The sequence below is a fragment of the Platalea leucorodia genome, assembly GCF_965183815.1.
Source record: "Platalea leucorodia genome assembly, chromosome: 8".
Lineage (NCBI taxonomy): Eukaryota > Metazoa > Chordata > Aves > Pelecaniformes > Threskiornithidae > Platalea > Platalea leucorodia.
In genome coordinates, this window is record NC_138830.1 from 53,818,934 (window position 1) to 53,833,767 (window position 14,834).

General features: G+C 47.6%; 1 protein-coding gene across 2 annotated transcripts in view; it reads left to right on the forward strand.

Moving 5' to 3' along the window:
• The first annotated feature begins 744 nt into the window (after positions 1–744).
• CRISPLD2 (cysteine rich secretory protein LCCL domain containing 2) overlaps positions 745–14,834 on the forward strand; it is a 28,916-nt gene continuing 14,826 nt past the window's right edge. The window contains exons 1-6 of one of the 2 annotated variants that reach the window (XM_082320447.1): positions 745–822; positions 1,762–1,808; positions 5,847–6,172; positions 11,549–11,667; positions 13,725–13,857; positions 13,982–14,097. In XM_082320447.1, coding sequence (XP_082176573.1) covers positions 5,930–6,172; positions 11,549–11,667; positions 13,725–13,857; positions 13,982–14,097 — 611 coding nt within the window. In that variant the 5' untranslated portion in view covers positions 745–822; positions 1,762–1,808; positions 5,847–5,929. The remainder of the gene's footprint in view (positions 823–1,761; positions 1,809–5,846; positions 6,173–11,548; positions 11,668–13,724; positions 13,858–13,981; positions 14,098–14,834) is intronic. The other variant, XM_082320448.1, reaches the window with a different exon arrangement.

A 14,834-nucleotide genomic window follows, 5' to 3' on the forward strand; every position in this document is an offset into this window, starting at 1 on the left:
GATTAAATCGGCAGATATATCTTGGGGCCGACTCCAGAGGGCTTGTTTGCTGTGCTCAGCGGAGTTGCTCTATCGGCTGCCAATACTTGCTGCTTTGCTCATGCGCCATTGAACTCATCTGATAAATGTCATTCTGCTTTCTGAGCACTGCTGGGGTTTAAACAAGCTGCTCAGCGGCTGAATATCTTGTAAACCCCCTTCTTGTAAACAGTAAATAGCAGTGGTTGGTGTTTTGCTCAAAGAAATAAATATTGACTGTTTAGAAGAATGGAAGGAGTTTTTTCCCCAAGAGCTTTGGAGAGAGGATTAGACAGTGGATTTGGAAAAATCATAGCTGCTTTGCTCGGCTATGCCAAAGCCAGGAGATGGGTGCTGCCCTGCCTCCGTGCTGGGCCGTCGCGGGTGCCCCCTCCGCGGGGGAGGCCCCGGGCTGGGGCTGGGTCCCCCGGGTCGGTGCCTGCAGACGTGCCGACCCCGCCGTGCTGCCCGACGGGGACCCCAAAGGAGTCCCACGGGTGGCGATGCCTGGACCTGCTCGCTCCGGGCGCTCAGCACCGCAGCATCCCGCTGCCGCCTGGCAGCCGCTGCAGCAGCCGTGCTGTAACGTGCTCGTGGTGTTACCCATGAGATGGGTTTATTTTTTCCCTGTTTGTTTACTTAAAAACAAGAAGGAACTTTCTGCTTGTCTTTTGCTCAATCGTTTCCTTTCACAGCGAGTAAAATCCTGTTTCAACGGTGCACGTAGAATTGCAAATGCAGGCACGGAGCTCGATGGGAAAGCAGCGCTGAGGCTTTTTGGGCGTCAGGCACGCAGCAGAAGAGGTGAGCCTTGCCTAGGTGCTTCACTACCTTTTTATTTTCCTTATTCTCTGTAACTCCCGGAGTTAGAGGGAGCCGGAGCGGCCGGGCTGAGCCGTGGGTGTGCGTGGGGAAGGCCAGCGCCGGGCGAGCTGTGGGAGCGCACCGCAGAGGGGAAGAAATCCCCCGCTTCCCAGCCGAGCCCTGGCGCAAAGGCGGCAGCGCCGGGGTGCGCCCAGCCCGGCCCCGCCGCCAGAGCCGGGCACCCCGCGGCCCCGGGGGGCTCAGCCCTGGAGCACCGGGACCCGCTGCGGGATTTCCCCCTGGGCAGCGGGAAATGAGGCGGCTTTAGTCCCTCGCAGAAGAACCCCTTTCCTTGAATTCCCCCGCCCGCCTCCCCGGCGCCCCTCACCGAGGCGTCGCGGTCCCCCCTCGGCGGGAGGATGCTCCGGGCGCCCCGCCGGGCTGCCAGCTCTGCCCTCCCGCTGCCTGCAGGGGAAAGCAGCGCAAAGCAAACCCTTTTATGTGATCGTCTGCCTGCACTCCTCCTCCTCCTCCTCCTCCTCTCCCCCTCGCGGGTGTTGTGTTACAGCCCCGGGGAGGACAGTCCCAATTTGCTGAGCCCCAATGACTGCCCTCAAACTGCTGAGATCCCAAGCGACACCCTCTGCTCCTTCCTCCTGCCTCCTTTTCGTGGGTTTCCCCCCCCTCTTTTTTTTTTTTTTTTTTTTTCTTCCCTTCTTTTCGTTATTACTACAAGCCCGTTGCCAAACAGGATGATCCAGGGTTGTCCTCTTTGCCTGGAGAGCATAAATACCACTGGGGAGCTCTGGGAGGCTGCAGTTGGTACGAGCTGCTGAGCTGAGACCTTGCATCCCTCGCACCTCCTAAGGCTTATTTCATCCTTTTCCCCCTCCTCCTAGTTTAAAGATTTCAGATATATAATTTATTTTCCACAAGCAGGCTTGGAGGAGCTACAATTTCCTGGGGAGTTGGAAGTACTCGGCGAGGTAAGTGTAAGCTTTGGTCTCTGCTTCTGGAATGTGGTTTGGGGGGTGGGGGGGCGGGCAAGAAATGTCTCTAAGGAGGCACAATTTTAGTATCTTCTCACAAAAGTTGCCTGCATGGTGTAAAATAGCACAATACTGCCTGAGCTTCCCTTCTGTATGCTTTGCAGAGGTTAACGTGAGATTAATAAACGTTAATCTTGAATGAATGGGAGCAGTTTGCAAGTAGAGGAGTGGATTTCTACACAAACAGAAAATCTCTAAGGGATGCTGCGGCAGTCTCTCACAGCTGGCTACCCACGGCACAGCTAGCCTGCTCCAGGAAGCCTGTGTTTATGCAGCTCTGCTCTGAAGTCCTGTCTAAAAGGAATTTCACAGTGTCGCCACATGTTGTGTCTGTTACCCGTGGGTTTTCCGTGTGGTTTTGAGTAGAAACTCACCCACTTCGGTTCTGTGGGAGAGGATTGTAATGGAAGATCCAGATGTTTTGGCCCATGGCCCTGAAGATGCTGAATGCGGAGTGTGTTCTGTGCAGACAACATTATGTCCTGTGTCAAGGGGCTTGTCATCCCACTTCGCTTTTGAAGCCCACACAATTCTTCAAAGCTTGACATGTGTGCATCTCGGTTAAATAGGTGACCTGGGGTTTAATGCATTAAGTATGTTGTGGCTTTAGCGTTGGATTTCTTTGCAGAGGTTAAAAGCTGATCCCAGGGTAGCTCCCTTCGGCTTTGGTGTTTTAGATGCTTTGCTGGTATCCCCTGCTAACTCTTTCATTCCCCTGCCTTGTCAGCTTGTTCCATGTATAACTCCGCAGATCCCGGGATGTTTTAGCTGCAAATGTCATCCACAACCAAGGAGTAGACACCCACTCGTGTACTTTACCAGGGAGGCAGTTAAAGATCAATAGCCATAAGGAATAAGGTGAAACGAGGACATAATGAATTACAGAAGTCTGCCTGCATGTGGCTTAGCAGGCAGCGCTGCATGCCAGGCTTCAAATGCTACCAGCTCTTCTGCTCTCTGTGAAATGCAGACACCATCCATTAGCTGGGGAAATAGCTTTCTAAAAATAATCTTTTCCAAAGTCCGGTGCTGCTTTTTAGCTTCCTCAGACCCCAGAAGAAGGCCTCCCCTTTGTCCCCAGTTTGGACAGGCTTTACAGGGTATTAAGGAGTCGGTTTCTGCTGACTCACCCGTTCCTGATCGCTCCCAGATGTTTACCTGGCACCAGTATCAAGGGCCTGATGCCTTTCAAGGGAAGCTGTGCTAATGCTCCTCTTGAACCCTTGAAAACAACAGCAGAGACTTCCTCAGCTGACTGTCAGGTGATAATTTTTTCTGAATAAAGTCAAATCCCAACTCAAAAGCAGTATGATTTCAGTCTTCCTCAATGAGGAGTTCCAGATGCAGCCTGGAGGCATTGCCCCGGCTCTGCAGGGCGCTTGGCCTGGCTGGGCTTTAGCACATGTCCGAGTGTTTCGTTGCACCTGGGCACGAGGATATTAAGAGAGGCAAATGGGCAGACATCTGAAATCAATGCGAGCTTTCTGAAATGTGAGCATCTATCTGCTGCTTTTAGTTAATCTGGCCAGGCAGCTCTTCGCTCCCTGTCCCTCTCTGATCGCTTCATCCTTCCTTTGGATGCTCAGCGCTCCCCGCCTCGAGCCAAAGCAGAGGAAGGGACCTGCACGCCCCAAGTGAAAAAGAAGATAGTGCCAAAGTGACCTGATTTTAGAGAGGTGCCAGTATCTCCTCGCTCGCAAATGGGATACAGGGAAGAACATCCTGAGGAATAATGCATCATCTGTTGCAAGGTTTTGGCTGGGACACGAAACCAGACGTGTTGGCTTCATTGCGTAGCCGTGAGTGGGGCAGCTCCTCTGGGCTTTCAGATGTTACAGCTGATTTTTTCAAGCTGCCCTGTCTGTAAGTTCAGTGTTTGCCTTAAATGGGTGGTGGATACGGGCTCCTATTTAGCAAAGGGCACCCGGCCAAATGAGGGGGTACAACTGCAGTGTATATTAGCTGTCTGTTCTGCCTGCTCTACCTACAGGGCAAGCTGCAGTTAAAATTGCTTGTGCTAAATGGCCACATTGTAAACGGCTGTGGCAGAGCATCTATTTTTAAACTCTTAGGGAAGTGCCTCAAAGTAGGAATTGTTCCCTGAATTTGGGTCAGACAGTCTACAAAAGCAAGAGCTCGTTTTGCCTCCCCTACCCCTCTGTAGCTGGGTTAGAAAGTCGGGCTGCTGCTTGGGGGGGGGGGGCAAACGCCAACAAACAGGGCTGAGAAGAGGATGAGGTTAAAGCAATATTTGTCCCGACGCTACCGAACGTCCTGTCTTTCAGGTGTGCCTGGAGCTGGGGACAAGGCGTGTGTGTTCGACTTGCTCTGCGGAGCAGGAAATAATGAGAAGCCGTTACCTAAACTGAGCAAATTACATCCCTGCATTGTTCTCGCAAGGCAAAGGCTTAATGCTCTGCCTGGAGAGAGACTGAGGGCAGCTGGTTTTCATCTGCCTTAATACAGTACAAGTCAGAAGCCTCAAACAGCAACTTTGTCTCTTTTGTGTAGAGAGCCAACAAGGTTTCAGGGTTTCTCAATGGCCTCAGAGGTTTTGGGGGTCCCCACCGGTGCAAAGCGCCTTGCGCTTGCCACTGCCCTCTGCAGATGCCTTTGTGCCGGGTCTGGGGAACAGGGGTGTGGGACTTCGTGCTCGAGCGTAGCGTTTCCAACTGGGAGATGGAAGATGCTGCCCTGCCTTGGATGGCTTCCAACTCATCCAGTCTCAGTGTATCCAAATCGCATGTCACTGGGCTGACACTTCTTGAATGATTCCTTCTAACCTGGTGTTTATTTCCTGATGGTGCGTAGGAATGCTTTCCACGTGTCTTTTAATTGTGCCGTCAAAACTAGATCCTCACCTAGTGTTGAAGACGGGGATGGCGAACCTTTCTTCCAAAATTTAACCTTAAGGAGAGAGGATGCTGTTCTTGCCCATCCGTGTGGATGCTTATTGCCCCTGATGGATTGATTCTGCTCTGGTGGCTCTTAGATCCCACCTAAAGAGCTAGGTGCTGCAGAGCCATGTAGCAGCACAGATTTCCTTCCCTGAATAGCTCATGATCTAAATAAAACCAGCCAAGATGTACAAGGCTCATTAGACAGAGAAGTCAGGGCGGGGGCAGAGGAAGGGAGGAGGAGTTGGGAAGTGGCAGGTGGAGCAGGAGCACCATGGAGCAAGGGAGGGGACTGGGGATTAAATGAAGCCATTCAGACCCAGTAATGACCAAACTGAGACCATCTCTCCAAGGCCCTGGTGCTGACAGCTACCGAGCATGCAAGGGAACACCTAATCTTCTGGCCAGGGGAGGACGGGTGCTCCGGCTCCTCTCTTACTCTGCCATAATTCATATCGCTGGCCGCGCTCCCGCTTGCCGTAAAGCGATGCGTCAGTGAGAACACCCCGGTGCGTCATTCGCCAGCAGGGATTTTAGTTGTTCGACGTTACGGTGACATTTCACATAAACAGCCGCTTTCACGGAGTCTGGCAGCTGCTCTGCTGGAGTCTATTGGCAGAGCGGGGCCTCCAAAATAGCTCTTGCTGATGTCTGACCTCTGCGATCTGGTTTGCTGGGAATTTTACTTTCCCTTTTATTCATATCCGTTCTCCACTTTTTAACAGCTGGTCTGTGGGCAAATAGCTTCAAATGTCTCCCCTTCCCGCCTGTGAAGGGATGGAGCTGGGATTGTTCAGAGCTGCTGGGCATTGCTGGGTGACACCGCACCCCTGGCATTTTTGGTGGGGAAGGCATGCGCCGTCATGCCTGGGTGCTGCCTGGCTAATGCTCGCTCCCAGTACAACTTACGGTGTTGTTCAGGTCTTCCTGTCATTGGGGTGAACGATAATTGCTTGCACTGTAGGCATCACTCTTTTTCAAGCCAAAATCTGGGTTGTGTGGCTTCCCCAGTGGGGGTCATATGCACTGGGAGCTTCTCTGGCACTGCTCTGACTGCCTGTTTCTCCCCAAAATCCAGATCCGCGCTGAGCCACGGGAGTCTCTGCAAGAAACCCGACTGTCGCCTTTGTCTCCGCTCCTGCTGGCTGTAGAGGAGGAGGCATGAATCCTGTCCTGCCTTGGATCCTTCCTCTTGGATGTGTACTGCTCCTGACAAAGGCAGCCGAATGCTTTATCTTGCCCAACTCAAGTCACCTGGAGAGTATTTTGAGTAAATATCAGGATGGGGAAACTCACTCCAGATCCAAGAGAGCCATTTTATTCTCAGACAGACAGGAGATATTGATGCTCCACAATAAATTGAGAGGTCAAGTGTACCCAGAGGCCTCTAACATGGAATACATGGTGAGTCTAGCTCCTGATACCTAACTTTTTTTTTTTTTTCTAAATTTTATTTTAATTTTCCTTACGGTGCAAGAGGTGTAGCAAATTTCCTCTAAAGTAAGTTTTTCTCCAGAGGTTTCCTGGAGCAGTTTCATTCCAGAGTGAACGATGCTTTAGATCATTGGACTGTTTTGGTTGGAAAGGGCCACTAACGGGTCATCGAGTCCATCCGCTGCATAGTTTCAGGACTGGTTCCATTATTCATAATCTAGCGTCTGGCCCAGCCCTGGACGCATCTCCAGTGATGGCAATTCCACAGCCTGCCTCAGCAGGTTCTTCCATTACCTTAATGTCATAAAAGCATCAAATTTTCCCTAGTGTTTAACCCACGTTCTCCCTGTGAAAGCTTTCAGACCATTGTGACTGGTGTTTCAGGACACCACAATCTGCTCAGAGAAACCTCTGGTGGTCTTTGGGTTGCTGTCAGCTACCGCCCAACGCTGGAGGTAGCATCTGCCCTTTTGTCATACGCTGATCACCAGAGATTATCAATGTGAGCCAAGCATCCGTGATCCTGCTGGGAATCTGCTTAGAAATCCTTAGAGAAACAGGGTTTGAGGAATGTAGCTCCATCTGCAAAGAGTTTCAATCAGTGGAAATAGCTGGAAAGACTTTGGGAGTTCATGGGTGGATGGGTCAGTGCTGTTGGCTTTTCATAGTTCAAGAAACCAAAATAAAAGTTTGGTCAATGTATTCTCCCACTTCAGAGGGAGAACTTAAAAGTATGAGTATGAAATATGCCTTTACCATCAACAATTCCGATGAATAGTTTTTTTTCACCTGATGCCAGAGACCCTACTTTGAGCTATTTTTGACAAGCCATCAAAATATTGTGGGGCCAGAAAATGATGTAGGCAAATAATTTTTTTTTTTTTGTGCTTTTTCCCAATGTGCAAATATAGTTATGACCAAAACTAGCCTGACTTCAACTGTGCACTCCTGCTGACAGATTAAATGATTAATGATTTGTTAAGACTGTGTTTAAAAGGGTAAAAGAAATAGTACACTAAATGTAACATAAAATTGTTTGCCAGCTGTGCTGAAATGAGTGCTGCAAATGGAAAATCCTGCCTTTTGTGATGGTAGGGAAAAGGAAAAGGGAAGGGAGAGCAGAGGACAGTAAGGAAGGAGAACCGTCCATCAGTTGGTCCTCGTTAGCATTCACCCTGCTGCTCTTTCATCCCGCTTTTGTCAGAAATCTCATGCCTTTCTAAGAACTGGTGCTTTGTATCTCTCTCAGCGGGCTCTCACGTTATCCTGCAGGCTGCCTGCAAGGTACGGCCAGAGAAGAGGTGACTTGAATGATTGCCAGAAAGTAAACACAAAGCATGAGAAAGCCAAATGTGTTTTGGTTGGCTTTGAGGATCTGAGAGGGCTGCTGTTGCGGACTGTCCACTGGCCGACTGCTGTTTACGCTTGCAGCGTGGTTACACTTTTATGTTTGCCTTTGCTCAGTGTGCTTTTCTAGTGGTTTTTATGGGCGATCGAGGGTAAATGAAAGGGCCTTATATGCTGTGAAGAAAGAAGCCGAGTATAAGATGGTGCTACTTGGAAAGGCTATAATCAGTCTTTCATGTATTCGTGTTTACCCAATATTACTTGGAAATGCTGTGTATATTCTGAACGTGAATTTCACTTTAATCCTTTGTTCTGCAGAGGACATTTCTCATTTGGACTCGTTTAAGAGGACGGTCTGTCTTTAGTACCGGAGATGAACTTTTTTCCTTTGGTGCCAGTGTGGAGCATCACAGGCGACGTGTGGTGCTAATTTGTGGATAAGTAGGTAGGACTTGTTCTTGCCCATCAACGTCCAAACGCTGCCTTGTGAAAGTCCTTTCTCCCAGCTCCGTATCTGACGTATTTAAGTGATCTAAAGTGGCAAGGGGAGCTAAGGTATTCCAGGAAAGGGACATATTTATCTACTACAGGATGAACTTTAGTCAGTGGAGGCTGTCAATAAGAAAGCAATAACACAGTTTGTCCCATGACTTATCTGGAGATCAAAAGAGTTATATGCATATGGGATAAAGGTGAAGTGGAGTGAAGAAATGAAGGAAGAAATAGTTTTGCTGCTGGGTTTGTATGATTAATTGAAAGCTAGCACAGGTATTCAGTGTTAATGGAAAATGAGTGAGCAGAGCACATCTTCCTGACAAAGTTGGTCAAACACAGAATTACCTTAACCCCTGTAACAGCTTTGTGATCAACACTTCCACTGTGTGTTTGGACATGTAACAGCAGTCTCGGCAGTGGATGGGTGCCAAGACCAAAACAAACTCCTTGTTAATGAACACAGAGTAAAAAAGGACATAATAGTTCCTGAAACATCTTGACCTTTTAAGATGGCTTAGTCAGATGGCTTTCAGCAGTCATGAAAGGCAGAAATCTTTCCTCTTGCGGAGGCCTCAAAGACAGCTGGATAAAATGAAATTGTTCTCAGTACAGATTGCTGGAAGGAAAATAGTTTGTTTTCATGTATAAGGTATCCATCCTTCCTCTAAACTGTAGGGTGGTGACTTTCCTTGTCAGGATGGGATAGTATTTCTGTGTGGGTTAGCAAAGCATGTCCACACTTCTGCCAGTACCTGTCAATCCTGGACTTTCAGGCCACTTTTAAAAGTAAATTGCCAGTATTGCAAACAGTCTAAGCTGGGGAGAAAAATGAGAGAGTAACCTGATCACTACAGCTCAGGTGGCTAGGGTTAGGTTTACAGACTAGTTAGGCTCAGTAAATGGACTCCTTGTGGGGTATGTTCTTATTAAATCTGAACCTACAAATTGTGGTATAGTGTGTGTATGCCATGCATGTATTTAACATGTACAGGGAATACTGTACTTTGAAAGGCCATTACAAATTTGCAGGAGTAAAAAAGAGTCCATGTGCTAAATCACTTGGAATCGCACATAACCGAAGGCTTCTTGATCTCTGCTTGAGAAGGAAACTGAGCGTAGATGTGCACTGCCCCTCTGGCTTCAGTAGTCTTCCTAGATACTGCTTTGAATATTGGCATAAAGTCTTCTTGCAAGCGTAGCTGGGAAAGTCTGAAATCTCTTTTTTTTGTGTGTGTGTTTATTGCTCTGAAATAATTCCAGCCTCCTGACCGCATTCACGTCTGAGAAGCAAGAGGCAAATAACTTCTCTAATTTAAATGGGATGGCTTTGTAATCTGATGCCTGCAGAAATGAGCTTCTCTACACATGAAGCACAAAGCCATGCAAAGACATAGCTCATTCCCAATTGCCTGTTGAGTATCTTTTGTCCGACTTCATTTATTTTATCCGTAGGCATCAAAGGAAGATGTAATGCATACGTTCACATAAATTTCCATTTAATGGCCTATTGCTCGTAACATCTCTGCATTAAATTAGAAGATGTGGAATGTCTCTGCCTTTGAGGCTGCAGGGAGTAACGCTCTGCTAGAAAGTCTGAAGTACTAGCAGCGTGTAATGTCTTGGGAGAGTTTCTGTGGCTTATGTGTTGGATGGGAAGGTGGATTGTGGCTGGTCATTGCCTGGTGCAGAAAGTGGGAGACCACAAAAAGTTGTGTGTCTAGGCACAATTGCAATAGTCTGCTTGAACAGAGGTTTGGAAATGTGTGTGTGGTGGGTCAGATCCCATACACCTTCAAGGAGCTGGAGGGCTGAGACGGAAAATGCTTTTATTCCCTCTGTCAGAGCCGTGTCCGCACGGGGTTTTGCAGACTGACATGAATTTGCTTGGCCACTGGTCAGTTCAAAGCCAAGCTGATGAGCTCAGAGCAGCTCTGGGATGTTGTAGGAATTTGGGTTGCTGAGCATGCTTAATGATAAGCTGTTCTCGGAGGTCTGGGCTGTTAGCTCAGTTAGATGAGCTCATGTTTGCCTTACGAAGATAGTGTAGACACACCAAGTTCCAGGAGACACTGCGTTTTCCTGTCGTCTTAGCCAGGGACATGCGGTCCCTCCCCATCCCGGTTATAACTGCCCAAGACTGTGTTCAGATACTAACTCGGAATGAGCACTTGATGTTTTTTAAATGTGTTTGCGAGCCTAAACGCCCTCCAGTCCTCTAAACAGGCTCTGACAGGTCCTTTGATATGTTTGAGATCATAAGTTGCTTTTCTTCTGGAGAAGATGGGACTTGGAAAGACCAGCTGGTTGTGATGGTAAATGTCCAAAGAAGACATAATCTCACGCTGGCACGTGAATGGGCTGGAGACACATTACAAGACCTGTCTTCTATTTGGTTTTATTTGTAGAAATGTGCACTAATATTTTAATCCCGATGAATTACCCTCTAAGGACTGCTCTGAATAGACCAGCTGTCAGTAATTACACAATGAATTCAGGGCACTGTCTACTGGGTCCAGCAAGTCTGGCCTTCAAAACAAATACACTCCTGGGCAGTGGAGCCAATGAAGCCTGCTTTCCTATTTGCCTTTGTATCGTGTTAGAGCTCTCGTTTGGCTTACAGCTGGGTGATATTCAATGAGGACTGATCTCACGCCAATGTCCTTCCCTCAGTGGGAACATGAACGGGATTTGTCACTTCTAACCTGATGCCTGTCTCAGTGAGAATGATATTAGCTTAACAGCTCTGGGACCTTGCCACCTCTGTTAAATTTGACTGGATCCATTGGTGGACTCAGCAGTTAGTCTGGAAGGAGAAGGGGAGATGGAACCAGGAGGCTCACACCCACACCCCTTGCTCAAGAAGTTGGGCCAAAAATCTCCACCTGTGTTGGTAGTGAACTGCAGGAGCACATCCACTGTTGTTGGAGTTCCCCTTGATGGGAACGCCAGGAAATATCCTGGTAGTAAGGACAATGGATGGAAAATCGTGCTGCAGCTACATCGGAGCACTGACTGCATGTTAGAAGTCTTGTGGATCCTAGAAATAGGTGTCACGAGGAAGTGCTGGGATCTCTGTCCTTGATGGTTTTTTGGTTGTTTTTTTTGTTTGGTTGTTTTTTTTTTTTAATAAACACATTAGAAAAACACCTGCAAAGAATGTCTTGTGTTTTACGGTGGATAGTCTAGATGGGTTCTTGAGGTCTTACAGGGTCTGTTTTCTGCTGACCTATGCAAAGCATCTCCTAAGCAGCATGACATCAAGCAGGAAAAATAATAGCCCTTTAGTGCCCTGCATTTCCATGGCAGGGGGACACCTTGAGAAACTTGCTTTTAGGTCAGGGCACATCATTAAAATGAGCTGGCTTCACAAGGACAGGCCAGACACCAGGGGTGAGCTGTAATTTAGTCTCTCTCTCTCCTCTAGTTGATGTTGGTTGAGTCTCTTGATCTAACAAGCTTGAAATGACAAATTGACCTGTTTTTTTCTCTCCCCACCCCCTGAAGACCTGGGATGATGAGCTGGAAAGATCAGCCCATGCTTGGGCTCAGCAGTGCATCTGGGACCATGGGCCTAGTGCCCTCATCAGGTCAATTGGACAGAACTTGGCAGTTCACTGGGGCAGGTAAGAGTTGGGGTGCTACAAGCTCATTGCAAAGAGCAATTTATGGATCCTTCTTTACAGCCAGTTGGAAAGGTTTGCCTTGTTGATGCTTAGTAGAGCACTGAGGAGACGGGAGAAAAGGTGAGGATCAATAATTGGTATTGCTGCAGTGAAATGGTTATAGCGATAACATCTGCAGCCACCTTCAGCTGACTGTTCCCAGCAAAGCAACACTGATGTGAGGTACTCCATTGACCTGTGTCTCCGGGTACTGCGGCTGTAATGTGCCTGAGGTCACCTTTACTTCTTAAGGAGAACAGCTACAGAAGCCATAGCCCTTGCTCCTAAATCTGCTGTTTCGGGGGTTTTCTGGCACCATGCTGAGAACGGGCTGAAAGCTGTTTCTCAAGAACAATGTCTGGAGTCAACTGCAAGTTCAGAACTCATTGCTGTAAACGTTTTAATTATTCCTTACTGTATTTCCCATAAATATTTATCCAGCTCCTAATTTCTCTTTACTGAAACCACTTTGCAGATTTTTTTTTTCAACTTCCTGGGGAAGGTTTTTAACCTAGAGTTGTTAACCCAGCTAGGAAAGCGGAGGTTAAGGCTTCCAAATGGATTTGCCTCTCCATCTCATGGTGAAATTTGTTTATTGTTAAGCCCCTGTCATTAAGCCTGTTACAGGTTAAGCTTGCTTTGTACAGCAAACATTTTGTACGTGCTCGGGAGCCCTAATGGGTGGAAATGCAGTTATGCTTGTTGTAAATCAGGTAGAACTTGGTTGAAAGCAATGGAAATTTGCTGGTGTGAAATTGGCCTGATTATAAAAATCGGGCCCGTTTTTGTTGGCAGAATTAAATAATGATTGGAAAGTAGAGTGGTTAGTCTATTGGAAACAAAGTCAAAAGATCGGGCTGTTCTTGGCTCTCCTACAAGCGTTCAAGATGGCCATGGGTTACTGATGGGGGTAGATCCAATCTCCCTCCCTTTGCAGTCACTGAGAGGAAAAAGAAATCAGATTTATCTCAGTTTTTTCAGGAACGGGCCATAACTTGATTGCCTCAATTTCCTCTCTGGTAAAATAGGATTCGGAAAGTATTCACTTAATGACATCATGAGATTAATATTTTTAAAATACTTCTAATGAATGATTTTTAATGAAGAGTTGGCTGAAAGAACAAACTCCAGTTGGTAATGATATCATTTGTATTTCTGGCCGCTTGTTTCATGTGAGCTGTTGAAAGCAATAAAAAGTAGTGGGTTTGAAGCACTGCTCGGCTTTGATAGAGAATTTGCAGATTGCTCTGTTTGCTCACTGCATACGTAGCGTGCAAAACGCATGAGTTTCTATAGGTAGTTTTAACACCGTTCCCCCAACCTGCACAAGCAGCATCAGTGCTGCCACAGACCGCAATATCTGGTGCATGGTTTGCACAAAGTACATGCAGCGTATGCGGGGGCATGGTGCAGGGGGAAATTGCTGCAATAAAAGGTGGGGTACATGTGTAGTGCATCAGCTATCCTGCACCAACTCTTGGTGTGATGCGAGTGTGAAAAAGCCCACTCACTTTCAAAGGTCTTACAGTGTTAACTGCTAGCGTACTTCCAGATTTAGCAAATTGCCTGGTGGTAAAATAGGTACATGATGGCTTTTGGTGTAAGATGTTTGGCAAACCTTAACTTCTGTTTACTTTCAAAATACAACTTTCCGCCAAACTAGAAGTTTTTTTGTAGCTGTGTGGAAAAGACAGGAGGACATTTCAGGTCAGTGGCACTTGAAGAGCATGTCAAACCTATAAATAATACAGAAAGTCAGACCCGGCTGTAAATCATAAGGGAAAAAAACATCTTTAACATTTTCAATGAAAATTTTTTTGTGTTCATTAGACCATGTTACTGGGTTCTTTAAGCAACACCTTCTCAATGAATGAAACTTCAGAAACTTTTACATAAAATTAACAACACTTGTATTCAAAAAATCTGAGCTTACAATATGGCAGGCAGCTACAGGTATTGTTTGAAAACTTCTACCAGACCTTGGTGATTTCAGCTGTGACTGGTCTTTGTTCCTTCAGGTATCGGTCTCCAGCTTTCCATGTCCAGTCTTGGTATGACGAAGTGAAAGATTACACGTACCCGTATCCTCATGAGTGCAACCCGTGGTGCCCGGACAAATGCACTGGCTCTATGTGCACACATTACACCCAGGTAAAGGAGACGAAGGGCTTTTGTATCCATACTCTCTGCATCGCCCCATGTCCCCGTTGTCACTGCAACGTGTGCCCACCGAGGGGTAGGTTGCTTATTTTCAACAACTGCGTTGCACTTGCAGATAGTCTGGGCCACGACGAACAAGATCGGCTGTGCCGTGAACGTCTGCAAGCAGATGAACGTCTGGGGAGAAATCTGGGAGAACGCCGTCTACCTGGTCTGCAACTACTCGCCGAAGTAAGGCAGATGAGCTGGGCTCTCTCCAGCTTCCCTAAAACTGGCAGGTTGCTTAACTAGCCCAGGATCTGGGGAAGAGATTTCAGGCAGTCTAGACTGGTGGTTGTGGCTTTAAATTTTCTCTTTAGACGGCAGCACAGAGCTGGTTCAAGAGCATTGCCTGGAAAACTGAATGAGGGGCTGGGGCCAGGCCGGAGCTTTGATGTTCCTGCCATGGGAAGGAGGAGCAGGAGATGGCCAGGACGGGGCTGGCGTGTGCTGCCAAGCGAGGCTCGCTCTCTCCCTGCTGCTCGGAGGGTGGGAGGGGATGGGGTGGTGATTAACGCCGCTCAGCGCTGCTCCAGCAGCCAGGTAGGCTGCCGTACCATGACACATTTTCACCCCCTCCCTGCAAAATCTGCTGGTTTAAAGACACCGCTGCTTCGTACGAAGCCAGCCCTGCAGCAGTCGCTGGTGGAAGCGAAGCAAGCTGGGGCCTGCCGCAAGGAGCTGCGAAGAGATAAATCCCAGACCTGATGAGCTCCCCGTGGCTTAAAAAAAAAAAAGAAATAGCTAGATCTTGACTGATGCAATTAACTTGATAGTTTGATTAAATTTCACTATGAAAAATCACATTTCTTGACTGCTACATCCAGGAGAAGTTTCCTCCCTGGCAATGGCAATTAATATTTTCTGCTTTAATGGCTAATAGGAGATACATGCCCACTCCGAGTCCTTGGCGATTTAGATCTTAGCAA